This window comes from Coregonus clupeaformis, chromosome 35, assembly GCF_020615455.1.
Source record: "Coregonus clupeaformis isolate EN_2021a chromosome 35, ASM2061545v1, whole genome shotgun sequence".
Taxonomy (NCBI): domain Eukaryota; kingdom Metazoa; phylum Chordata; class Actinopteri; order Salmoniformes; family Salmonidae; genus Coregonus; species Coregonus clupeaformis.
Genome location: NC_059226.1, coordinates 5,853,032 through 5,879,429, shown reverse-complemented (window position 1 = coordinate 5,879,429; position 26,398 = coordinate 5,853,032). Strand labels below are relative to the sequence as shown.

The following is a 26,398-nucleotide window of genomic DNA, read 5'->3' as shown; positions in this document are numbered from 1 at the left end:
GTCGCCTCGCCAGTGAGATGGGAGAGGAGAGCACCTGTTTACCATTCCACTACCCTACTAGCCCAGGCACTATGCCACAGGAGAGTGGGGGTTCAGAAGGGAGTGAATTGGCACTGAGGTGGGAAGTCCCTGCCCAAGATATTAATTTGATTGAATTTGTTAGCTGACATTTTTAAGAGACTACACCTTCGACTGAGATAAAAAAAAATGTGTAAGCTCAACCATGAGGAATCATATTGCCCTAGATACACCACCTCCATTACGTAACATTTTCCAATGAACGGCACATTTGTCAATTGGTATTTTCCAGGCCAGGGCAACTGTAGTTGGAGCGGGGAGTTCAGCGTAGCAAATTAGGGGTCGCGTCTTGCCGGCCATGTAAAGCGCAGCCTCGTTGTGATAAGTGTTACTCCGACTATCTCGATGTGCTCCTCGTCCCTCTTGGTTGGCGCTCCCAGATTATAAAAGGCTTCAATCAAATCTTAATTGGACGGTCATTAAAACTGCAGTGACTCCAATCCAAGTCGGAGAGTCCAATCGAGGACATCTTACCGTTGTGCTGCTAAATAGAATGTTTAAACAGCTCTGCTGAGTAATTAGAGTGGGGAGTGAAAGCTACTCTCTTGCCCCTTATGATCAGCCATTCTGCAGGCCTACTTACTCTAAGCCCATTCAACCAATTAATGGAATCGATATGGGTTTTAATGAAAGGCAAAGAACCGTGAACTGAAACAGGCCTCAGTCGGTTGTTACAGTTTAGCACTGATAAATTCTAAGGGTACCCTGAGCTTCTCGCAGGAAGAGTGCATTGCTAGTTTTATTTGTTATATATTTGTAAAATAAAAAAGCAGGCCTAAGCTTAATGTGGGGAAATCAATATTTAACATTGTTATAGCCTTTGATGATAATGGAATATGACATTTGAATGCAGAGTCTGTCAATTGTCTACACTGAATTCTCCTATGGGCTTGTTCCTCAAAAGACACCGTTTTTGAATCACCAGCAAGAGATTATGCGGAAATACTCATACACAAATTGTATTGCAATGTAAAATGAGTAGTCTTTCATTTTGACTCTCATTGTTTTCCCTGTGTATTTACTACCCGGTTGTCATCTACCTTCCGAAACTGGGAGAGTGAGTAAGATTCCGATATTCTGAAGTAATTGGATTTAGGATCCCACGGCTGGGCACTTCTGGGGAATGGCAGGCTGCCCTCGTTGGGGAAGTGGAACGGTATCAGGGAACTGCATAGGCTCCTGTTCTCTCCAATTTACCCTTACACTGAATGACATTTTCCCCCTTAGGGGTCCTGAACCCAGGAGGACCTCCTTAGTGAGAGACTCGAGAGTCATCATGGCTTTTAGACATTTCTACTTGGACCCTTGAAAAGGGCTCTAAAGTGCGACCAATTTGGTATTTATTTTGCAACCAGGAGTGTTATTTTGGGAGCAGATAATTGTTGTAACGAAAAGGCTTCTGAGTGCCCTAGAGAAAAAGGTGAGTCAATAGCGTCATGGTTGCACCATTACTACAGCGAAAACGTCATGCTTCTGGCACAACCAGGTCAGGATATCTGACCCATATTACTTGCGCAATATTTGTATCTTTCTATAGCGGTTCGCCGGACTGCATTTTACATTCATAAATCACGTCATGGGCAGTTTTAAAACTGCTTGCGCGTCGTTAACCATTTGTTTACATTTTGTTCGGTCATGTTACCTCATTGGCTAGCTAGCTAACTTTACCAGTATATCCAAACATTTGAGGGCACATAAAGAAAATAAAAGTGATCGCTTCTTCAGGAGATCAATGATCTTAGCATAGCAATGAATGAATGAAGGATACTTGCATGTCATCATCACAAACTTCACATTTTTAAAGAGACAGTGTACAATTTTCAGTGTAATGCATCTCAATAGGAAAATAGTCCATTTACAAAATGTAGAAACCTAACATTCCACAAATGACTGTAATTTCCATGACAGGTGTTCGTATCAACATTTTAGCTTTTATAATAAACTGTCTTCACAGTGTTACATATTAGTTTATAGGGCACAACATGTGCTTTAAAAGTGGATAGAATTAATATAGGCCCAATATAGGCTGTATCTTAATTTAAAACATATTTTTTTCTGGTGCTCCTAAATTTCATGTGGTGCTTCTAACTTTTTAAAATTGGGAGCACCAGTGCTACCAATTAATTATTGTTAATTTAGAGCCATGTCCTTGAGGAATGGTCCAGATTTAAACAAATGGACAGAAATTAGGATAGGCATATCCTTTATGAGAGCTGGAATAAGCTGATAAAGGTTTTGGTAACTCAAGAAGAACCACAAACCCTGGTCTTTATTCTAGTCATCTGGTGGAGATTGCATCCTTTCCCTACACCTCCAGTAACAGTCCTAGATCACTACCCTCTACACCAGATAACTAGCCTCTTCATCCTCATGTCATTCCGTATTACAGCTTTCTGGGCCACTGTAAAAGGAGCTCAGGCAGTTGATCTAACATATAAGACACTTCACAGGACATTTCCTTTGTCCACTGTCTTAACAGTGTTATTGAAGTGTAAACTACTCAATTCACACCATCCAAGCAAGGGTTGGGATTATGCCAGGTAAAGTACCCTGCCTTTTAAGTGTACCTGCCCAATGCCCATACCATAGAAATATAATTGCATTGATTCTAGTTCTATGGCCCATACCTTTGCTAGTGGTTTGAGGCTGCATCGCCAGAAAAGCTAGACATTGACCTGCTGTCATCAGAAGGGCAAAATCTGGGAATGATTAATGCAATAGAAAGGGCTGAGTCAGCGCCCCGAAGCTGAATTTTAAAGCTGACCTTCTAGATGAGGAGGCCGAGCCAGGATAACCTGACAAGCTGTCAAAGCCCTGTGTGCTAGCCATTTTTCAATGCACATAGACTGGGTTCTTCTCTTAAACCTGCCATTAGCAGACCCCTCCAAAACTGAATGACATATTTGGTCAGGCTTTTCACAGAATACTTAATTTCTCAGTGGTCATAGTCATTTACTCATCTAAACTCAGCAAAAAAAGAAACGTCCCCTTTTCAGGACCTTGTCTTTGAAAGATAATTCGTAAAAATCCAAATAACTTCACAGGTCTTCACAGGTTTCCCATGCTTGTTCAATGAACCATAAACAATTAATGAACATGCACTTGTGGAACGGTCGTTAAGACACTAACAGCTTACAGACGGTAGGCAATTAAGGTCACAGTTATGAAAATGTAGGACACTAAAGATGCCTTTCTACTGAGACAAAAGAAAGATGCCCAGGGTCCCAGCTCATCTGCGTGAACGTGCCTTAGGCATGCTGCAAGGAGGCATGAGGACTGCAGATGTGGCCAGGGCAATAAATTGCAATGTCCGTACTGTGAGATGCCTAAGACAGCGCTACAGGGAGACAGGACGGACAGCTGATCGTCCTCACAGTGGCAGACCACGTGTAACAACACCTGCACAGGATCGGTACATCCGAACATCACACCTGCGGGACAGGTACAGGATGGCAACAACAACTGCCCGAGTTACACCAGGAACGCACAATCCCTCCATCAGTGCTCAGACTATCCGCAATAGGCTGAGAGAGGCTAGACTGAGGACTTGTAGGCCTGTTGTAAGGCAGGTCATCACCAGACATCACTGGCAACAACGTCGCCTATGGGCACAAACCCACCGTCGCTGGACCAGACAGGACTGGAAAAAAGTGCTCTTCACTGACGAGTCGCGGTTTTGTCTCACCAGAGGTGATGGTCGGATTCGCGTTTATCATCGAAGGAATGGGCGTTACACCGAGGCCTGTACTCTGGAGCAGGATCGATTTGGAGGTGGAGGGTCCGTCATGGTCTGGGGCGGTGTGTCACAGCATTATCGGACTGAGCTTGTTGTCATTGCAGGCAATCTCAACGCTGTGCGTTACAGGGAAGACATCCTCCTCTCTCATATGGTACCCTTCCTGCAGGCTCATCCTGACATGACCCTCCAGTATGACAATGCCACCAGCCATACTGCTCGTTCTGTGCGTGATTTCCTGCAAGACAGGAATGTCAGTGTTCTGCCATGGCCAGTGAAGAGCCCGGATCTCAATCCCATTGAGCATGTCTGGGACCTGTTGGATCGGAGGGTGAGGGCTAGGGCCATTCCCCCCAGAAATGTCTGGGAACTTGCAGGTGCCTTGGTGGAACATCTCACAGCAAGAACTGGCAAATCTGGTGCAGTCCATGAGGAGGAGATGCACTGCAGTACTTAATGCAGCTGGTGGCCACACCAGATACTGACTGTTACTTTTGATTTTGATCCCCCCTTTGTTCAGGGACACATTATTCAATTTCTGTTCAGTTAATGTCTCAGTTGTTGAATCTTATGTACATACAAATATTTACACATGTTAAGTTTGCTGAAAATAAACACAGTTGACAGTGAGAGGACGTTTCTTTTTTTGCTGAGTTTATATGGATGGAATTTTGAACACCCGCTCAAATTGCGAAGGACGGTACGTCCGTCTCCCAATAAAAAATGTATGTGACAGTTAACTGCCCCATTTGTTTTATTATTGAAGAGCCTGAAACTTCCCTCTCCTGCAGTATGTAAATTAGCTGTCCTGTTTATATTTCGCATTCCTAAAAGGCCCTTGTATCGTCAGTATAAAACTTTGGCAGTATTTCCAGACACTTCTTTCCCATTTTAATAGACTTCTCCAACTCTGTGACTTGCATCTCTTGCCGCTGGTCAAAAGCTGGTACTTCAACCCTGGGTAAATATCAAGAATATTCATATGCTAGAAAAAATTATGTCAGTGTGAGGGTGAAGTGAGACAATATTGACTAGTCTGCCAGTTCCCCTTCGCAGGTGTGGAAGTAAGGGTTAATTCAGCGTAGTTGACAACAACTCCCAGCGGTCTCTTAACATAACACTGTGAAAAGGCCACAGCATTCAGCCATTTTCTTCTGAGTGGTTCACCTTCAAAAGAAACCACATCGTCAAGGGAGGGCTGAACACAATGTACTTTTGTGCAAGCTCGCGGAACTAGGTGTATCTTGTGGTAAACTCATTCAGGATGGTCAATTTTCGAGTCTGAAATGTAGAAACAGTCTATCAAACAGTTTGTCAAACCAAAGCATTATCCACTTGTGGTACAATGTTGGGTTCAAACATTAGAAGACAGTTAATTGATTACACTTCATTATAATGATGCCTTCAGAAAGTATTCACACCTCTTGAGTTTTTCCACATTTTGCTGTGTTATAGGCTGAATTTAAAATTGATTAAATTTTGATTTTCTGTCACTGTCCTACACACAATACCCCATAATGTCAAAGTGGAATTTTGTTTTTCAATTTTTTTTTAAATTCATTACAAATTAAAGGCTGAACTATCTTGAGTCAGTAAGTATTCAACCCCTTTTTCATGGAAAGCCTAAATAATTTCAGGAGTAAAAATGTGTTTAACAAGTCACATAATAAGTTGCATGGACTCACTCTGTTTGCAATAATAGTGTATAACATGATTTTTGAATGACTACCTTATCTCTGTACCCTGGGAGACAAATTCACCTTTCAGTCGCTTACTAAGACGACATTTAATTTTTCAGAGTGGCCTAGTTACAGTTATGACTTAAATCGGCTTGAAAATCTATGGCAAGATTTGAAAATGTCTGTCTCGCAATGACCAACAACCAACTTGACTTTAATTTTAAAAAGAATTATGGGCAAATATTGTACAATCCAGGTGTGCAAAGCTCTTAGACTTACCCAGAAAGACTCACAGCTGTAATCGCTGCCAAAGGTGAATCTAACATGTATTGACTCAGGGGTGTGAATACTTATGTAAATGAGATATTTCTGTATTTAATTTTCAATAGATTAGCAAAAAATTATAAAAACATGTTTTCACTTTGTTATTGTGTGTAGATGGTAAAAAAAATAAGTAATCAATTTTGAATTCAGGCTGTAACACAACAAAATGTGGAACAAGGGTATGAATACTTTCTGAAGGCACTATGTTTGAAAGTGAGAGAATTTCATACATTTAGATTCCCCACGGTCAAATATCCTCAAGATGTCTTGAACATTGCTTCTAACATTGCTTGCGCCAAAGCTTTTCTATCTGCCTTTTAACGGCCCAATACCAGCATGTGATTTGTGCCTTGCTGGGTCTTAGGCTATAACATTATTTTATGTTATTCCAGTCTCACTAAGTGGCTGTCAAGGTGACTTCTCACGGTCACAATGCATTTAACTAAGAGTGCCAGGTCTCAAAGGAAGTTTTGTCCTGAATATCACAATGGTTACATACATAATTCTATTTTTGCAACCAGCCTTTGAGATGGATATTTTGCGTCTCAAATACAAAATTATTTTAGAGATTCTAATGAGGATGCATCTTTGAATATTTTGTGTAGGCTGAGACTTGATTGCTTTAATCACTTTATCTTCCCTTTACACCCCTGTAAAAATTCAACTGGAGAAAATGAAAGGAGCCCAATACATTTAAAGCTATTATACGTGTCACTTTTTGTGAATTTCAAATAGGTGTATCTAATGTATTTCGCAATGAGCTATTCTTCCATCTCAATGTTCATGTTTTGGCAAGGTTTTCTTGTCTCCTGACTAACTGATGCTTCCTGATAACCATTTCACTGTGCCAAATTTACTATCTTCATAATAACCTTTGCCATTTTCTAGGCAGTATATGGATTGTATTGCTGTTGTGGGGTGGGGTTGGGGATGGGTTGCTATTGCTAAGTACCTCTATCTCTCTCTCTGTGTCCCTGTCTATCTGGATGCGGGTGCTGGATATGGGTCCTCTCTTCTCTCACCTGTAGTTGGGGGGAGACCTGGGAGGAGGTGTTGGGGGAAGTCCAGCAGTAAGTGAGCCCTTCCGTTTGTCCGTCTGCCTGCCCCCCCGTCTGCATGCTGCATGCTCTTAGAGGTTCTAGCTGGAGTCAAAACTGAACTGCCACACAGTTCAAAGCTGGACAAACTATTTTTTCCCCGCACACTCACGCCTCACGTTTGACCTTGCTTGCCACTGATGGGGAAAAAAGATAACGTATTCCTGTGGAGGATTGCTCAAATTGCGAAATCATAGGCCGAAATTCTGACTGAAGATACACAAACTAGTTTCGACCTCTGCAAATCAGAGTATTGGAGAATGTATTTCTCATGTCAGGATTTCAGCTTTAGTGAATGTACGAAATCATATTTGTCGATCATGATATTGTCTTTAAAAATAAATCATTAGAAGGTGCCACCATTGTTATTTGAAACCCGCTCTGAGCGCTTGACAACAACAATGAGTTTGGAACCTGTCTCTTTACCGAAGGTCGCTAGAGAACCGTCGATGAGGTACGTTCTGGATTCATAGTTGTGCTGATGTCCTGTATGTTTTTTTTGTGTGCCTGTGTGTGTGACTCAGGTGGGACAGAACTTTATCCCCTCGTCAGTTCCCAACACATTCGCCCCATCGCCCACTCCTGCTGTGCTCAGCAGCGGCCTCAACGACCTGTTTGAGCTCTCCACAGGCATGGCCATCACCACAGGAGGCTATGTTACCCCAAAGTCTGTGAGTACCCACAGCTAAATGCTTATGTTGATGTTCAATGCTAATGTTAGCCAGAGCTAAATGCTAATATTAATGCTATATGCTAATGTTAATGATATATGCTAATGTTAGCACTATGTTGGGATAAAGTAGATTTTCATCGCTGAGTTGGCACACCAGCAAGGGCAGAGAATAAAGCTCAGATAAAGCTGATCAGAATGCTAATACTAACTCATTAGCACCTAGCAAGCAGAGAAATGCATACAGAACCTTGAGCCCTGCAGCAAAGTCACTCTTCATGTAGGACAGTGCATAAATATAGTTATGACGTTGTTTGGCAGGGGCGAAAGGAGGGGTGTGTTAAGTCCAAGTTGGCATCAACAGGCTCCACCCTAGATTCCTGTTCAAAATGGTTCATTTAGATATATCATACAGTTGAGTCATGCAGAAGAGGCTCACAAAGTCCTCGCTGTGGTATGTGTGCTGTTGATTAGTACTTGTTGCTATGTAGCAGCAGGACATAGCATTCTGTCCAAGGTATCCATCTTAATTTACGGACTCCATTCTCCATCTCCCTTTGTGTCCGACTCAATAAAATGAATGGGCAACACAGCACAGACACGTAGTTCAGTAATTGTTGTGCAAATCCTGTATGACTCAGGTTGCCATTTTCAAATGACCTTGTGTGCTCTCTCTGCTCCCAGGTATGGGTGAAGCAGTTTGCATGTTCATATTTCTTTATGTACTGTCTATCTCTTCCCCAAGATATGGCTACCTGCAGTGAAAGCTAAAGGGCTGGAGATCTCAGGCACATTCTCCCGGCGACAGGGCCAAATGTACATGGACATGACCTTCACCAACAAGGCCCTGCAGCACATGACCGACTTCGCTATCCAGTTCAACAAGAACAGGTGAGAGAGGGGGCGACTGGTATCAAATCCTAGATGCCATCTCTTGCCATTGTGCCCTTAACCTCTTAAACTGCACTGTGGCTGACACTGTGTCTCAGGGACTTCGGATAAAGATGCAAGACAATATCTAATCTGTACTAGCATTCAAGGTCCTCTGTGGCCTCACTGTAAAAAAACTTCTCTCTGCCTTTTGTTCACACTAACCTGATCCAAGCTCATCGTGACTCTCCATTCACTATAATCATGGCCATTCACTAAACACATTGTTAATAGATAATAGGTTAGTTCTCAGAAATGATCCACTTAGTGAAAGGGATATGGCTATTTATTGTCATGTACTTCGCAAAAATCGTACAATGAGTCTAAATGTGAGTCTTAGTCCCTGGGCATACATGGAATGGTATGTTATGTGCACTCGGCTCCTTATGTTGGTACAGTATGGGAGCATACTGTATGATAACTAAACACGACCACTACTCTGGAATGCAGGGAATTGTGAATAGCAGACTTATACACTGTGTATATAAAAGTATGTGGACACCCCTTTAAATTAGTGGATTCGGCTATCTTAGCCACACCCATTGCTGACAAGTGTATAAAATCGAGCACACAGCCATGCAATCTCCATAGACAAACATTGGCAGTAGAATGACCTTACTGAAGAGCTCAGTGACTTTCAACGTGGCACCGTCATAGGATGCCACCTTTCCAACAAGTCAGTTAATACAATTTCTGCCCTGCTATAGCTGCTCCGGTCAACTGTATGTGCTGTTATTGTGAAATGGAAACATCTAGGAGCAACAACGGCTCAGCCGCGAAGTGGCAGGCCACACAAGCTCACAGAACGGGACCGACGAGTGCTGAAGCGCGTAGCACGTTGTAAATCGTCTGTCCTCGGTTGCAACACTCACTACCGAGTTCCAAACTGCCTCTGGAAGCAACATCAGCACAAGGAACTGTTCGTCGGGAGCTTTATGAAATGGGTTTCCATGGCCGAGCAGCCGCACACAAGCCTAAGATCACCATGCACAATGCCAAGCATCGGCTAGAGTTGTGCCAAGCTCGCCGCCATTGGACTCTAGAGCAGTGGAAACGCGTTCTCTGGAGTGATGAATCACGCTTCACCATCTGGCAGTCGCATGGACAAATCTGGGTTTGGCTGATGCCAGGAGAACGCTACCTGCGCCAATGCATAGCGCCAACTGTAAAGTTTGGTGGAGGAGGAATAATGGTCTGGGGCTGTTTTTCATGGTTCATAGTTCCAGTGAAGGGAAATCTTAATGCTACAGCATACAATGACATTCTAGACGATTCTGTGCTTTTAACTTTTTGGCAACAGTTTGGGGAAGGCCCTTTCCTGTTTCAACATGACAATGCCCCTGTGCACAAAGTGAGGTCCATACAGAAATGGTTTGTCGAGATCGGTGTGGAAGAACTTGACTGGCCTGTACAGTGCCCTGACCTCAACCCCATCAACCACACCTTTGAGATGAATTGGAACGCCGACTGCAGGCCTAATCGCCCAACATCAGTGCCAGACCTCACTAATGCTCTTGTGGCTGAATGGAAGCAAGTCCCTGCAGCAATGTTCCAACATCTAGTGGAAAGCCTTCCCATAAGAGTGGAGGCTGTTATAGCAGCAACGGGGGGAACAACTCCATATTAATACCCATGATTTTGGAATGAGATGTTCGACGAGCAGGTGTCCACATACTTTTGCTCATGTAGTGCATTTAGCTCCAGTCACCTGAAGCACTTATTAAGACCCTGTTATGCAATTTATGCTGTCTAGTTTCGGAGTGATCCCCACCACCCCTCTGCCCATCCACACTCCACTGATGCCCAGCCAGAGTATCGAAGTTTCCCTGCCTCTCAACACCATTGGGCCAGTCATGAAGATGGACCCACTGAACAATCTACAGGTAAACTCCTACATATACTTTCTGATTACGTAAGGCATGCTAGGCAAGAGCAGCCTACCTGGTCTGCAAAAGATATCATGATTAATCAGTCTCAGGGATTTTCTGCCATTTTAATCCTTGGGCGGGCCGCCTAAGCGTTTCTTCGGTTCACCGAAGTCCAAACAGTGTAAATATATATATATTTTTAATACATTTTCTGGATTGGAAAAATGCTTTCAGTGTAAACTTAAACGACTAAAACCAGATATAAATTAAGTAGAAAAGATAATGTACCTACAGTGCCTTCAGAAAAGTATTCATACCCCTTGACTTATTCCACATTTTGTTGTGTTACAGCCTGAATTCAAAATGGATAACTTTTTTTTCTTCTCACCCATCTACACACAGTACCCCATAATGACAAAGTGAAAACGTGTTTCTAGATTTTTTTGCACATTTATTTATATAAGGATTTACACCCCTGAGTCAATACTTTGTAGAAGCACCTTTTGGCAGCGGTTACATTTTACATTTTAGTCATTTAGCAGACGCTCTTATCCAGAGCAACTTACAGTTAGTGAATGCATACATTTTCATACTGACTGGCCCCCCGTGGGAAACGAACCCACAACCCTGGCGTTGCAAGCGCCATGCTCTACCAACTGAGCTACAGGGGTAGAAAGATTACAGCTGTGAGTCTTTCTGTGTAGGGCGGCAGGTAGCTTAGTGGTTAAGAGCGTTGTGCCAGTAACCGAAAGGTCGCTGGTTCTAATCCCTGAGCCGACTAGGTGAAAAATATGCCGATGTGCCCTTGAGCAAGGCACTTAACCCTAATTGCTCATGTAAGTCGCTCTGGATAAGAGCGTCTGCTAAATGACTAAAAATGTAAATGTAAATGTAAGTCTCTAAGAATTTTCCACACCTGGATTGTGCAACATTTGCCCATTATTCTTCAAGATCTGTCATATTGGTTGTTGATCATTGTTAGACAACCATTTTCAAGTCTTCCATATATTTTCAAGTAGATTAAAGTCAAAACTGTAACTCAGCCACTCAGGAACATTCACAGTTTTCTTGGTAAACTCCAGTGTAGATTTGGCCTTGTGTTTTTAAGTTATTGTCCTGCTGAAAGGTGAATTCATCTCACAGTGTCTGGTGGAAAGCAGACTGAACCAAGTTTTCCTCTAGGATTTTGCCTGTGTTTAGCTCCATTCTGTAAATTTTTTTATCCTGAAAAACTCCCCAGTCCTTAATGATTACAAGCATACCCAAAACATGATGCAGCCACCACTATGCTTGAAAATATGGAAAGTGGTACTCCGGAATGTGTTGTATTGGATTTGCCCCAAACATAACACTTTGTACTCAGGACAAAAAGTTAATTGCTTTGCCACATTTTTTGCAGTATTAATTTAGTACCTTGTTGCAAACAGGATGCATGTTTTTGAATATTTTAATTCTGTACAGGATTCCTTCTTTTCACTCTGTCAATTAGGTTAGTATTATGGAGTAACTACAATGTTGTTGATCCATCCTCAGTTTTCTCCTATCACAGCCAATAAACTCTGTAACTGTTTTAAAGTCACCATTGGCCTCAAGGTGAAATCGCTGAGCGGTTCCCTCCCTCTCCTGCAACTGAGTTAGGAAGGACGCCTGTCTTTGTAGTGACTGGGTGTATTGATACAATATCCGAAGTGTAATTAATATCTTCACCATGTGAAACGGAGCCACTCTATCTTAGTATATGTAGCCCATGTGCAGGCTTCTCCCCAAAGAAAGTAAGAAGGGTGCTCTTTAAAAATATATATATTTTTGAAACTTTATTTGTTGTAATTTTAGGCCAGGCACCACACCCGAATTGAGTATTTTTTGCTCTAGATTGCAGGACATGACAGTTACAGGTGTTAAAATACTAAAGAATCTCTGAGTCCAAAGGGGGTCACTTCCCCCTCCCTGCTGTACTCAACAGCACCACCACCTTGTTAAAGAATCCTGGGAAGAATCCTGCATGTGTCTGATGCTGTCTGGACAAAAAGAGTATGACATGTCATATTCTTTTTGGCCAGACAGCATCAGATACATGGGCTATAGATACCAAGACAGAGGGGCGCTGTTTACCTCGCTCAGATGCTTTCTCTGGTTAAATAAATTCAGCCTCTTGCAAAATGAAAGAAAATTAAGAAACACTGATTGACACGAATGAGAAATAATTTTCATTAACATTTTGGGGGAATCTTGGTTTCCCTTGGCATCCAAGAATACACACCACTTTGTAGGTTGAATGTCATTACTCTTATGGTATTTGTAATACACTGAACAAAAATATAAATGCAACATGCAACAATTTCAAAGATTTTACTGAGTTACATTTCATATAAAGAAATCAATCAATTGAAATAAATAAATTAGGCCCTAATCTATGGATTTCACTTGAATGGGAATATAGATATGTACCTGTTGTTTATAGATACCTTTTAAAAAACGGTAGGGGCGTGGATCAGAAAACCAGTCAGTATCTGGTGTGACCACCATTTGCCTTCACATAGAGTAAATCAGGCTGTTGATTGTTGCCTGTGGAATGTTGTCCCACTCCTCTTCAATGGCTGTGCGAAGTTGCTGGATATCAAATAAAATCAAATATTATTTGTCACATGCGCTGAATACAACAGGTGTAGACCTTACCGTGAAATGCTTACTTACAATCTCTTAACCAACAATGCAGTTTGAAGAAAATAGAGTTAAGAAAATATTTACTAAATAAAATAAAAAATTAAATAAAAAGTAACACAATAAAATAACAATAATGAGGCTATATACAGGGGCTACCGGTACCGAGTCAGTTTGCAGGGGTACAGGTTAGTCGAGGTAATTTGTACATGTAGGATATTGGCGGGAACTGGAAAACGCTGTCGTACACGTCGATCCAGAGCATTCCAAACATGCTCAATGGATGACATGTCTGGTGAGTATGCAGGCCATGGAAGAACTTTAACATTTTCATCTTCCAGGAATTGTTCCTTGCAACATGGGGCCGTGCATTATCATGCTGAAACATGAGGTGATGGCGGCGGATGAATGGCATGACAATGGGCCTCAGGATATCGTCATGGTATCTCTGTGCATTCAAATTGCTATCGATAAAATGCAATTGTGTTCATTGTCCGTAGCTTATTCCTGCCCATACCATAACCCCACAGCCACAGTTGGAACTGGGATTCATCCGTGAAGAGCACACTTCTCAAGCGTGCCAGTGGCCATCGAAGGTGAGCATTTGCCCACTGAAGTTGTTTACGACGCCGAACTGCAGTCAAGTCAAGACCCTGGTGAGGACGACGAGCACGCAGATGAGCTTCCCTGAGACGGTTTCTGACAGTTTGTGCAGAAATTCTTTGGTTGTGCAAACCCACTGTTTCATCAGCTGTCCGGGTGGCTGGTCTCAGACGATCCCGCAGGTGAAGAAGCCGGATGTGGAGGTCCTGGGCTGACATGGTTACACGTGGTTTGTGAGGCCGGTTGGACGTACTGCCAAATGATCTAAAACGACGTTTGGTAGAGGAATTAACATTAAATTCTCTGGCAACAGCTCTGATGGACATTCCTGCAGTCAGCATGACAATTGCATGCTCCCTCAAAACTTGATACATCTGTGGCGTTGTGTTGTGTGACAAAACTGCACATTTTAAAGTGGCCTTTTATTGTGCCCAGCACAAGGTGCAGCTCTGTAATGATCATGCTGTTTAATCAGCTTGATATGCCACACCTGTCAGGTGGATGGATTATATTTTTTTAGGGGGTAGATCAGCGTTAATATTGCAGATAGATGTAACTTCCATCAATGTAATTGTCCGCATCACTTCCAATCCCCCATGTTTTTTTTCTTGCAAATATATATATATATATATATATATATATATATACAGTGGGGAAAAAAAGTATTTAGTCAGCCACCAATTGTGCAAGTTCTCCCACTTAAAAAGATGAGAGGTCTGTAATTTTCATCATAGGTACACGTCAACTATGACAGACAAATTGAGATTTTTTTTCTCCAGAAAATCACATTGTGGGATTTTTTAATGAATTTATTTGCAAATTATGGTGGAAAATAAGTATTTGGTCACCTACAAACAAGCAAGATTTCTGGCTCTCACAGACCTGTAACTTCTTTTTTAAGAGGCTCCTCTGTCCTCCACTCGTTACCTGTATTAATGGCACCTGTTTGAACTTGTTATCAGTATAAAAGACACCTGTCCACAACCTCAAACAGTCACACTCCAAACTCCACTATGGCCAAGACCAAAGAGCTGTCAAAGGACACCAGAAACAAAATTGTAGACCTGCACCAGGCTGGGAAGACTGAATCTGCAATAGGTAAGCAGCTTGGTTTGAAGAAATCAACTGTGGGAGCAATTATTAGGAAATGGAAGACATACAAGACCACTGATAATCTCCCTCGATCTGGGGCTCCACGCAAGATCTCACCCTGTGGGGTCAAAATGATCACAAGAACGGTGAGCAAAAATCCCAGAACCACACGGGGGGACCTAGTGAATGACCTGCAGAGAGCTGGGACCAAAGTAACAAAGCCTACCATCAGTAACACACTACGCCGCCAGGGACTCAAATCCTGCAGTGCCAGACGTGTCCCCCTGCTTAAGCCAGTACATGTCCAGGCCCGTCTGAAGTTTGCTAGAGTGCATTTGGATGATCCAGAAGAGGATTGGGAGAATGTCATATCGTCAGATGAAACCAAAATATAACTTTTGGGTAAAAACTCAACTCGTCGTGTTTGGAGGACAAAGAATGCTGAGTTGCATCCAAAGAACACCATACCTACTGTGAAGCATGGGGGTGGAAACATCATGCTTTGGGGCTGTTTTTCTGCAAAGGGACCAGGACGACTGATCCGTGTAAAGGAAAGAATGAATGGGGCCATGTATCGTGAGATTTTGAGTGAAAACCTCCTTCCATCAGCAAGGGCATTGAAGATGAAACGTGGCTGGATCTTTCAGCATGACAATGATCCCAAACACACCGCCCGGGCAACGAAGGAGTGGCTTCGTAAGAAGCATTTCAAGGTCCTGGAGTGGCCTAGCCAGTCTCCAGATCTCAACCCCATAGAAAATCTTTGGAGGGAGTTGAAAGTCCGTGTTGCCCAGCGACAGCCCCAAAACATCACTGCTCTAGAGGAGATCTGCATGGAGGAATGGGCCAAAATAGTAGAAATGCACGAAATAAGCTTTTTGTGCGTATGGAACATTTCTGGGATCTTTTATTTCAGCTCATGAAACATGGGACCAACACTTTACATGTTGAGTTTATATTTTTGTTCAGTGTAGATGTCCCTTTCCATTCAAATGGTGAGTGCACTGTTCAGATGCTGGACTTATTTTTGAGTAGACGAAATTGCGCAGGTATCTGACAATTAGATGAAAACATCATGACTGGTTGTGTTCAAGACACATTTAAAGGTAATACAGTGAGGGAAAAAAGTATTTGATCCCCTGCTGATTTTGTACGTTTGCCCACTGACAAAGACATGATAAGTCTATAATTTTAATGGTAGGTTTATTTGAACAGTGAGAGACAGAATAACAACAACAAAATCCAGAAAAATGCATGTCAAAAATGTTATAAATTTATTTGCATTTTAATGAGGGAAATAAGTATTTGACCCCCTCTCAATCAGAAAGATTTCTGGCTCCCAGGTGTCTTTTATACAGGTAACGAGCTGAGATTAGGAGCACACTCTTAAAGGGAGTGCTCCTAATCTCAGTTTGTTACCTGTATATAATAATAATAATAATAATAATAATAATAAAAGACACCTGTCCACAGAAGCAATCAATCAATCAGATTCCAAACTCTCCACCATGGCCAAGACCAAAGAGCTCTCCAAGGATGTCAGGGACAAGATTGTAGACCTACACAAGGCTGGAATGGGCTACAAGACCATTGCCAAGCAGCTTGGTGAGAAGGTGATAACAGTTGCTGCGATTATTAGCAAATGGAAGAATCACAAAATAACTGTCAATCTCCCTCGGCCTGGGGCTCCATGCAAGGTCTCACCTCGTGGAGTTGCAATGATCATGAGAACGGTGAGGAATCAGCCCAGAACTACATGAAAGGATCTTGTCAATGATCTCATGGCAGCTGGGACCATAGTCACCAAGAAAACAATTGGTAACACACTACGCCGTGAAGGACTGAAATCCTGCAGCGCTCACAAGGTCCCCCTGCTCAAGGAAGCATATACATGCCCGTCTGAAGTTTGCCAATGAACATCTGAATGATTCAGAGGAAAACTGGGTGAAAGTGTTGTGGTCAGATGAGACCAAAATGGAGCTCTTTGGCATTAACTCAACTCGCCGTGTTTGGAGGAGGAGGAATGCTGCCTATGACCCCAAGAACACCATCCCCACCGTCAAACATGGAGGTGGAAACATTATGCTTTGGGGGTGTTTTTCTGCTAAGGGGACAGGACAACTTCCCCACATCAAAGGGACGATGGACGGGGCCATGTACCGTCAAATCTTGGGTGAGAACCTCCTTCCCTCAGCCAGGGCATTGAAAATGGGTCGTGGATGGGTATTCCAGCATGACAATGACCCAAAACACACGGCCAAGGCAACAAAGGAGTGGCTCAAGAAGAAGCACATTAATGTCCTGGAGTGGCCTAGCCAGTCTCCAGACCTTAATCCCATAGAAAATCTGTGGAGGGAGCTGAAGGTTCGAGTTGCCAAACGTCAGCCTCGAAACCTTAATGACTTGGAGAAGATCTGCAAAGAGGAGTGGGACAAAATCCCTCCTGAGATGTGTGCAAACCTGGTGGCCAACTACAAGAAACGTCTGACCTCTGTGATTACCAACAAGGGTTTTGCCACCAAGTACTAAGTAATGTTTTGCAGCGGGGTCAAATACTTATTTCCCTAATTAAAATGCAAATCAATTTATAACATTTCTGACATGCGTTTTTCTGGATTTTGTTGTTGTTATTCTGTCTCTCACTGTTCAAATAAACCTACCATTAAAATTATAGACTGATCATGTCTTTGTCAGTGGGCAAATGTACAAAATCAGCAGGGGATCAAATACTTTTTTCCCTCACTGTAAATTTGTACAGTTAAATGACATAAAAGGTGCGGTTAAAAAAGTAGACACCCCCGAATGTCACGGTATAATTCTCGCTCTGGATGGCACTTTCAAGTGAATTTACTGCTGTATGCTAATAACCTTATGTAAAATCCTGACCTTGAATGCTAGCACTGTAACAAGACGTTTGGAATTGATTCATGGTTTATTTGAACAGGGAAATGTACCAAACCTAAGCTGAAGCATTTAATGCATTGAACCATCATAATTATATTGAAAAAATCCACCTTCCTTCGATTAAGGTTCAAAGTGTTATGGCCCCCCTAAACTGGGTCTGTGCACAGCATTAGCCATGGCAAAATGCATAGAATAATCAACAGAATTGGGTGCTTCTGCCTTGCGTCCAAATAGATTTCACATCTTGCCTCTCTGAATCAATACTTTTTGATGCTGACATTCTGATGGAAGGGGTTAGGTCTAACAGAGAGATGAGCTGGAGGGTTCAGTCTTCAGCCCACACATGGCCGTCAAGCCGAGGGCAGTAAAGTGTGTTAGTAGTTTGAGCCCACAGTGTTAGATCTAATGTGCTCCACCACCACAGGACAGCCACCAGCTGGACAATGGACTCCAGCTTTCAGTGCCCCCGCACAAACTCTTGTTTCATAAGCTCACATTTTAATGGAAGTAAGGCACTTCACTGGAATAGCTTTCTGTAAATACTGTCTCAGAAATGGAATACATAGCCCTTTTTAAAGCTCTGTATATTCTATGGTAATATGCATAAGAGCACGTAGGCCTATATAATGGCAATATATTACAGCTACTCAGCTATCCTGGAAAGCAGCCCATCCATCAGCAGACTTTAGTAGTTCCAGTCATCTCATTCTCACTGTTCAGTGGCTCAGAGAGAGATGGCGCTGGAAACTATTCAGCCCAAAGAACCCTGCTGTACAGGGCTCTCCAGTTGAGACAGCTACTTTGTTTGTGCTTATAGCCTCCAACCTATAATGATTCCTCCTTTTGCTGTTATTGCCGTGGGTATTGTGTGTGTGTGTGTGTGTGTGTGTGTGTGCATATGTCTGTCTGTCTGAAGGCCCTGTGGTAAACAGACCACCTTTTAGAGTGTTTATGAGCTCGCCACACCACAGCTGTTCATCTGGGTTGGATCCACGCACTGTTCAAATGAACACTGCTCATCAATAGGTACTTACTCATGAATGCAGAATGACTCAATTGCATTCAATAAGGAATATTCAAACGCTTCTGTATGTTTTTTCAGAAGGCTTGCTCAATGTTTGGCATCTGTTGTGACACATTTTGTCAATCACATTTGTCCTTAGGCCATTCCATAAGAAAATAGCAGATTGAGTAATTGATAATTATGACTATAAATAGCTACCAATCCCACCATACAACAGCTTCTATTCCTAGCTACTGGAAGTGACACTACTGACCCTGATTCACCTCAGTATTCGTTCTAATAATTACCGCAGAGACCCCAAGTTGTAATGAAGACTTATCTAAGTACTAACAAAGAGAACAGTTATTAGCAGTTTTGGCACTTAATCACAACACAGCCTAGGGATATTTACCAGATGATTCCGACACCTCCCCATTGTGATGCGTCTTGTGTGTTGATATACTTTATTAGTATGTCAATGACTCAGATCATGTGACACTAAACAAATCAAAGGCCTCTGTAATGAGCTTGGGTGTTTTATCACAGGGATTTGATGGAGCCCAGACAGGACGTCAGTTTGGTTCAGATGTGTAGGTGGAGACGATTGTGCTTTTGTGGATTAACTGATTTACTGACAGGGCTCTAATTCCATGTTGTGTCACGATGCGAGTTGTGTCGTGAGCTAATGGGGAAAAGTCTCCATGGAACAGACAACTCGGTCATAGTAGATTAAGTTTGTGTGTTTGTATTTATGTTTCTCTCTGTATGTGTCCTCGGTGCTTGGCAGTGTGCAACTTTCACACAGTGCTCCTGTCAAGTACAGGTGACGCTGGACGGGATCTGGTCTTCTGATAATGTCTATTTATGAACAGAGTAGGGACAGGACTGCCTGCCGATGCCGGAGGGTCACTCCATGAAGCCAGAAATAATAATCAATTTCAGAGAGAGCTCAAGAGTGCCCATTAGTCGCAGAGTCCAACATCCCACACACTCGATCAGCTTTAAGCCCTTGCCACCCACACTCACAAATAGACACATCTCCAGTCTCACTTCTGTCTAGCCATGATAGACGCTGCATGGAAATTTCAAGAGCACTTTTTCTTGTTTAGAGCAATTCTATATTTACAGTTGTCTGTCGCATCTTTCTCATGCTCCTAAGTGCTCAGAAGTGTTTGAGGACTTATTGGAATTCCATATGTCCAAATCAGCCACCTCTAGTGCATGGCACTACGGCACTGACTGATGTCATATTAACGTTGTGTTGTCTTTTGTCCACAGGTGGCTGTGAAGAACAACATTGACGTCTTCTACTTCAGCGGGCTTATCCCACTTAATATTTTCTTTGTGGAGGACGGTAAAATGGGTACGTGCGTCTGGAAGCAACACTCTCAAACACTCAATATCCATGTCATTACCATAGCAGAGTAATTATCACCAAAGAGTTTGAAGAGTTTATTTTATTCCAACACAAGGACCTTTGTACCAAGTCAAGTGTAAATTAGCAACTTCACAGGAAGTAGCTCCCCGCTCAGTTCTGGTGTCACTCTTATTTCTCCCCCCCATCTTCATCTGCCTCAGAGCGACAGGTGTTCCTGGCCACCTGGAAAGATATCCCAAATGAGAACGAGCTGCAGTACCAGATCAAGGAGTGCCACTTAAACGCAGGTAGGCCTCTTTACATCTATGGATGAAAGCTATATGTACCTTTGAACACTAACATATGTTTAATGCACCATGTGAAGAAAGAAAAAAAACATATCTCTGACCATGAGATGTACTCTAAGGGCTGTCACTATTTTCATCTGTGGGTTTTCCTTCATCCACTGCTCAATGGTATAAAAATAGATACAGATCTGGAATGAAAATGTACACTGTGTTCGTGTTGGAGAGGGTCGTCTCTCACCCTCCTAACCCTGACTGTACTGAACCCCAGCCAATCGAGAAACACAAGGCTTTCAAGCAGTACGGCTCAAATGTCCTTCATCGGAGCTGTTCACGCTTTAAAAATTTTACCTTGCGTGATTCAGTCTTAAAGCATGAGGACATGAGGGTCGATTCACAATGCTGCTAATATTTGTGGATGAAACACACACCACTTAGTCATCTACAGTAACCAGGCACAAACACAAATGATAAAAAGGCAATTGAGGTTCTGATTCTCATCAACAATCTAGCTTCCTCTATTCCTCTATCTTTTTTTATGTCAGAGGATCTTTGTTAGGTGATGTTGAAATTGCAGCTTCTAAGTGTGGTTTTGAACACTTCATTGTGTTTAAGTTACCAAGAGTAAAATGGGATAAGATCTTTGTCCTTTTTTTAAACTGCTTTGAGCACAAGTGAAGCACAATGTCACCTTGTGTTGGTGTTGTTTCCTATCGATTGAGTGCTGGTGATTCAGTGGAAGGAGACGTAATTTGATGAGGAGATAGTATGCAGAGAAGGATGAAATGCATGAAGAGCTCTCTATGCATCTGTCTATCCGTCAAAAGTTCAACTTATTTCAACTTTTGACGCATGTAAAAAATGATGGACAAATGACATCATTAACCTATGAGCCCAATAGAAAAACCTTTTGGTCATGATATGCTCAGTCAGTTTTTGAAAGATAAGACATCTCTGGGTGTGCTTGTGTTCGGTGACCTGTTGGTGTTTTTGTCATCCTAAAATATTAGTTGGTAATATATCAGGCCTATTGTCCTCACAGAGCTCATGTCCGAGTCACACTTACTACTATCCTCTCCTTTCACAGATCTAACACGTTGAGCCAACTACAGGGCAGAAAGAGGGCCGTCCTTGTTTTGGGAAAGTAGTATCGGAGGGGAGTAGCTTTAGTTATTGTTTAGTCTAGATGCAGGGTCTGATTTACCAACATGGACAGGTGGTACCACAGGTGACCTTTTGAAACCATCAAACCACAAAGTCATCAAATCCTTTCCTCACTTGTGTTCACCAGACTGAAGCCAGTTAATTAAACACTGGGAGCTGAGGGCATTGGTTTAAAAGAGATGCTACAAGTTGACTGGAGAACCAGATAACATGACTGGGGGTTTAAAGTGGTAACATTTCATTAGTGGAATTGGCCTTTTCCTCTAACCCTCTGGCTTTGTTGCAGTGACCACAACATCACAGCCTTAGGTTCCAGCGTTACACACCGGCCTGCAATTCATGTACAGATGTCTTCCTACACACACCTACAGGAACACACATGCACACATACAGTACAGATTCATACACACGACGCTGTCGTGGTCCATGTGGGGTCAAACGACATTAGAAGGGATAGCTCGGGAACTGCTGAAAATTGATTTTAAAGAACTGATTTTAGCTCTGAAAGATTCCAAAAAGCGGCCAATTATTTCAGGCCCGGTACCATCGCTGGGCCGTGGCTGTGAAAGATTCAGCAGGATACTGGCATTACACACCTGGCTAAAAGGCTACTGTGGCATAATGTTTATAGATAACTTTTACACCTTTTGGAAACAGAAGATGCTCTAAAGGAATGACAGAGTCCATCCAAATCATCTTGGCTCCTGGACCCTGTCCACGCATTTCGAGGCTGCGTTGAGACAATGATTTATCAGTGACCCAAGCCCTGCTCAGATAATCCCTACCATTGTGTCGCTGAGTAGTGATCGTGCTGCTGCAAATGTACATTCTCCCAGGGGTGTTGGCAGTCACCTAATTTACAGTGCATTCAGAAAGTATTCAGACACCTTCCCCTTTTCCACAATCTGTTAAATTACAGCCTTATTCTAAAATGGATTACACGTATTTTTTCCCTCATCAATCTACACACAATACCCCATAATGACAAAGCGAAAAGTGTTTTTTATTGTATTTATTTTTTACATTTTTGCACATTTATTAACAAAAAAAACAGATACCTTATTTACATAAATATTAAGACCCTTTGCTATGAGACTCGAAATTGAGCTCAGGTGCATCCTGTTTCCATTGATAATCCTTGAGATGTTTCTACAACTTGATTGGAGTCCACCTGTGGTAAATTCAATTGATTGGACATGATTTGGAAAGACACACAGCTGTCTATATAAGATCCCACAGTTGACAGTGTAAGTCAGAGCAAAAACCAAGTCATGAGGTCAAAGGAATTGTCCGTAGAGCTCCGAGACAGGATTGTGTCGAGACACAGATCTGGGGAAGGGTACCAAAAAATTTCTGCAGCATTGAAGGTCCCCAAGAACACAGTGGCCTCCATCATTCTTAAATGGAAGAAGTTTGGCCAAACTGAGCAATTGGGGGAGAAGGGCCTTGGTCAGGGAGGTGACCAAGAACCTGATGGTCACTCTGACAGAGCTCCAGAGTTCCTCTGTGGATATGGGAAAACCTTCCAGAAGGACAACCATCTTTGCAGCACTCCAACAATCAGGCCTTTATGGTAGAGTGGCCAGACGGAAGCCACTCCTCAGTAAAAAGCACATGACAGCCCGCTTGGAGTTTGCCAAAAGGCACCTAAAGGACTCTCAGACCATGAGAAACAAGATTCTCTGGTCTGATGAAACCAAGATGGAACTCTTTGGCCTGAATGCCAAGCGTCACGTCTGGAGGAAAGCTGGCACAATCTCTACGGTGAAGCATAGTGGTGGCAGCATCATTATGTTTTTCAGCGGCAGGGACTGGGAGACTAGTCAGGATCGAGGGAAAGATTAATGGAGCAAAGTACAGAGAGATCCTTGATGAAAACCTGCTCTAGAGCGCTCAGGACCTCAGACTGTGGTGAAGGTTCACCTTCCAAAAGGACAACAACCCTAAGCACACAGCCAAGACAACGCAGGAGTGGCTTTGGGACAAGTCTCTGAATGTCCTTGAGTGGCCCAGCCAGAGCCCGGACTTGAACCTGATCGAATATCTCTGGAGAGACCTGAAAATAGCTGTGCTGCGACGCTCCCCATCCGACCTGACAGAGCTTGAAAGGATCTGCAGAGAAGAATGGGAGAAACTCCCCAAATACAGGTGTGCCAAGCTTGTAGCGTCATACCCAAGAAGACTCGAGGCTGTAATCGCTGACAAAGGTGCTTCAACAAAGTACTGAGTAAAGGGTCTGAATACTTATGTAAATGTGATATTTAAGCTAGTTTTTTTTATTTGCAAAAATGTCTAAAAACCAGTTTTTGCTTTGTCATTATGGGGTATTGTGTGGATTTAATCCATTTTATAATAAGGCTGTAACGTAACAAAATGTGGAAAAAGTCAAGGGGTCTGAATACCGAATGCACTGTATCATTAAAAAGGTATTATGACTGTCTGTCAAGAGGAGAAAGTCTCGCTAAAACATAAGAGAAATTAATAGAGCTTCCCAAAAAGCTGCTGCTCGTTTCAAATGCTAAGCACTGAGTATAATGGTTATCCAGATGAGCAGCCACAAAACAACAAGACCTATGAGCACCTGGAGCCTTCATTATCACATTGTTACACTACAGATTCAAAATAGCTGGGTATAGCTAGCTAACTAGGACGTTTTAGATGCAAAACTGAAATGTTGATTAGTATGCACCGTCTTGTCAACCAAAACAACTCATCTGCATAAAGCCAAAAACAATCTTGACAGTGCAATAATATTAGCAGCATACAACCTGACAAGACGCTACCACTATCCACCCTCCACCATTAGGACCAAACTTCAGTTTACTGTGTGCGTGCCAGTGCCACCATGGCGTGCCAAGCCTCCGCCTCGGGTCTCTGCTGTATTGAGATGTCAGTGTGAAGCCGCATCGTGACGTCCCTGGCCTGTATGCTTCTCTGTACTAGTGTCTGGCAGATCAATCAGGAACAGGGAGGCAGGCTTCTCACTGACAGACAGTGTCTCTCTTTAATTTGCAAAAATTTCTAAAAACCTGTTTTTGCTTTGTCATTATGGGGTATTGTGTGTAGATTGATGAGGGGGGGAAAAAACGATTTAATCCATTTTAGAATAAGGCTGTAACTTAACAAAATGTGGGAAAAGTCAAGGGGTCTGAATACTTTCCGAATGCACTGTATCATAAAAAAGTTATTATGACTGTCTGTCAAGAGGAGAAAGTCATTATGGGGTATTGTGTGTAGATTGATGAGAAAAAAAACTAATCCATTTTAGAATACGGCTGTAACATAATATTTTTTTGGAAAAAGTCAAGGGGTCTGAATACTTTTTGAATGCACTAATATTGTGCATAACTATCACATGGTTTTGGCTATAGGCACACGATCTTCAGCTATGTAAAGGCACAAGCATTGACTGCATGTGTGTTCCGTGTTGTGTTCTGCGCTTAAACGGGTCCGTGCGGAAACACGTGCGCTTAAAAGATTCCGTGTGGTGAAGAAATGGAGACACGATTTAACCGCCAAAAAAAAATCCATCCGTCTCCCGAGTGGCGCAGCGGTCTAAGGCACTGCATCGCAGTGCTAGAGGCGTCACTACAGACCTGGGTTCGATCCCAGGCTGTGTCGCAGCCGGCCGCGACCGGGAGACCCATGAGGCGGCGCACAATTGGCCCAGCATCGTCCGGTTTAGGCGAGGGTTTGGCTGGCCTGGATGTCCTTGTCCCATCGCGCTCTAGCGACTCCTTGTGGCGGACCGGGCGCATGCACACTGACTTGTGTCGCCATTTGTATTGTGTTTTCTCCGACACATGGTGCGGCTGGCTTCCGGGTTAAGCGAGCAGTGTGTCAAGAAGCAGTGCGGTTTGGCAGGGTCGTGTTTCGGAGGACGCATGGCTCTCGACCTTCGCCTCTCCTGAGTCCGTATGGGAGTTGCAGCGATGGGAACAAGACTGTAACTACCAACTGGAAATCACGAAAAAGGGGTGAAAACAAAAAATATAATAATAATAATAATAAAAATGCAGATAAACATGTCACATGTTTTACGCATCAACTTTGACAGCCCTAATTTTATTATGTCAGTATGTCTTTGTTGTAAATGTTTGGCCGCCAAACTCTGGTGACATTTGTGAAAAAAGTAAATAGTTGGAGTTACAAAGTTAAAGGTAGACTCAGCGATATGACGTAGGTGCACAAAGTAAACAGCATATATGGTCAATTTCCGCAACAACTAAGAGCGTTGAAGCGCTAGGGATGGGATTTGACAATTTTTGACTGTTCGAGTACTCACATTATTTTTTACCGACATTATTTTTTCAGAGTACTTGTATGGAGCAAAAAAAAAAATAACATTTAGAACACAAAAATGTGCGCATTTATCTATATCCACAGATCGCGACAATGCCTAAGATCAACTGGTTATATTACAGTGGGGGGAAAAAAGTATTTAGTCAGCCACCAATTGTGCAAGTTCTCCCACTTAAAAAGATGAGAGAGGCCTGTAATTTTCATCATAGGTACACGTCAACTATGACAGACAAATTGAGAATTTTTTTTCCAGAAAATCACATTGTAGGATTTTTAATGAATTTATTTGCAAATTATGGTGGAAAATAAGTATTTGGTCACCTACAAACAAGCAAGATTTCTGCCTCTCACAGACCTGTAACTTCTTCTTTAAGAGGCTCCTCTGTCCTCCACTCGTTACCTGTATTAATGGCACCTGTTTGAACTTGTTATCAGTATAAAAGACACCTGTCCACAACCTCAAACAGTCACACTCCAAACTCCACTATGGCCAAGACCAAAGAGCCTGCAGCAGGCTGGGAAGACTGAATCTACAATAGGTAAGCAGCTTGGTTTGAAGAAATCAACTGTGGGAGCAATTATTAGGAAATGGAAGACATACAAGACCACTGATAATCTCCCTCGA

The 26,398-nt window shown here is 42.6% G+C and overlaps 1 protein-coding gene across 2 annotated transcripts in view; it reads left to right on the top strand.

The window, feature by feature from the left end:
• The window catches only part of LOC121551480 (AP-2 complex subunit beta), a 68,672-nt gene that overhangs the window by 23,377 nt on the left and 18,897 nt on the right, over window positions 1-26,398 (top strand). The window contains exons 15-20 of one of the 2 annotated variants that reach the window (XM_041864162.2): window positions 6,846-6,887; window positions 7,439-7,585; window positions 8,330-8,475; window positions 10,268-10,397; window positions 19,924-20,008; window positions 20,224-20,310. In XM_041864162.2, coding sequence (XP_041720096.1) covers window positions 6,846-6,887; window positions 7,439-7,585; window positions 8,330-8,475; window positions 10,268-10,397; window positions 19,924-20,008; window positions 20,224-20,310 — 637 coding nt within the window. The remainder of the gene's footprint in view (window positions 1-6,845; window positions 6,888-7,438; window positions 7,586-8,329; window positions 8,476-10,267; window positions 10,398-19,923; window positions 20,009-20,223; window positions 20,311-26,398) is intronic. The other variant, XM_041864163.2, reaches the window with a different exon arrangement.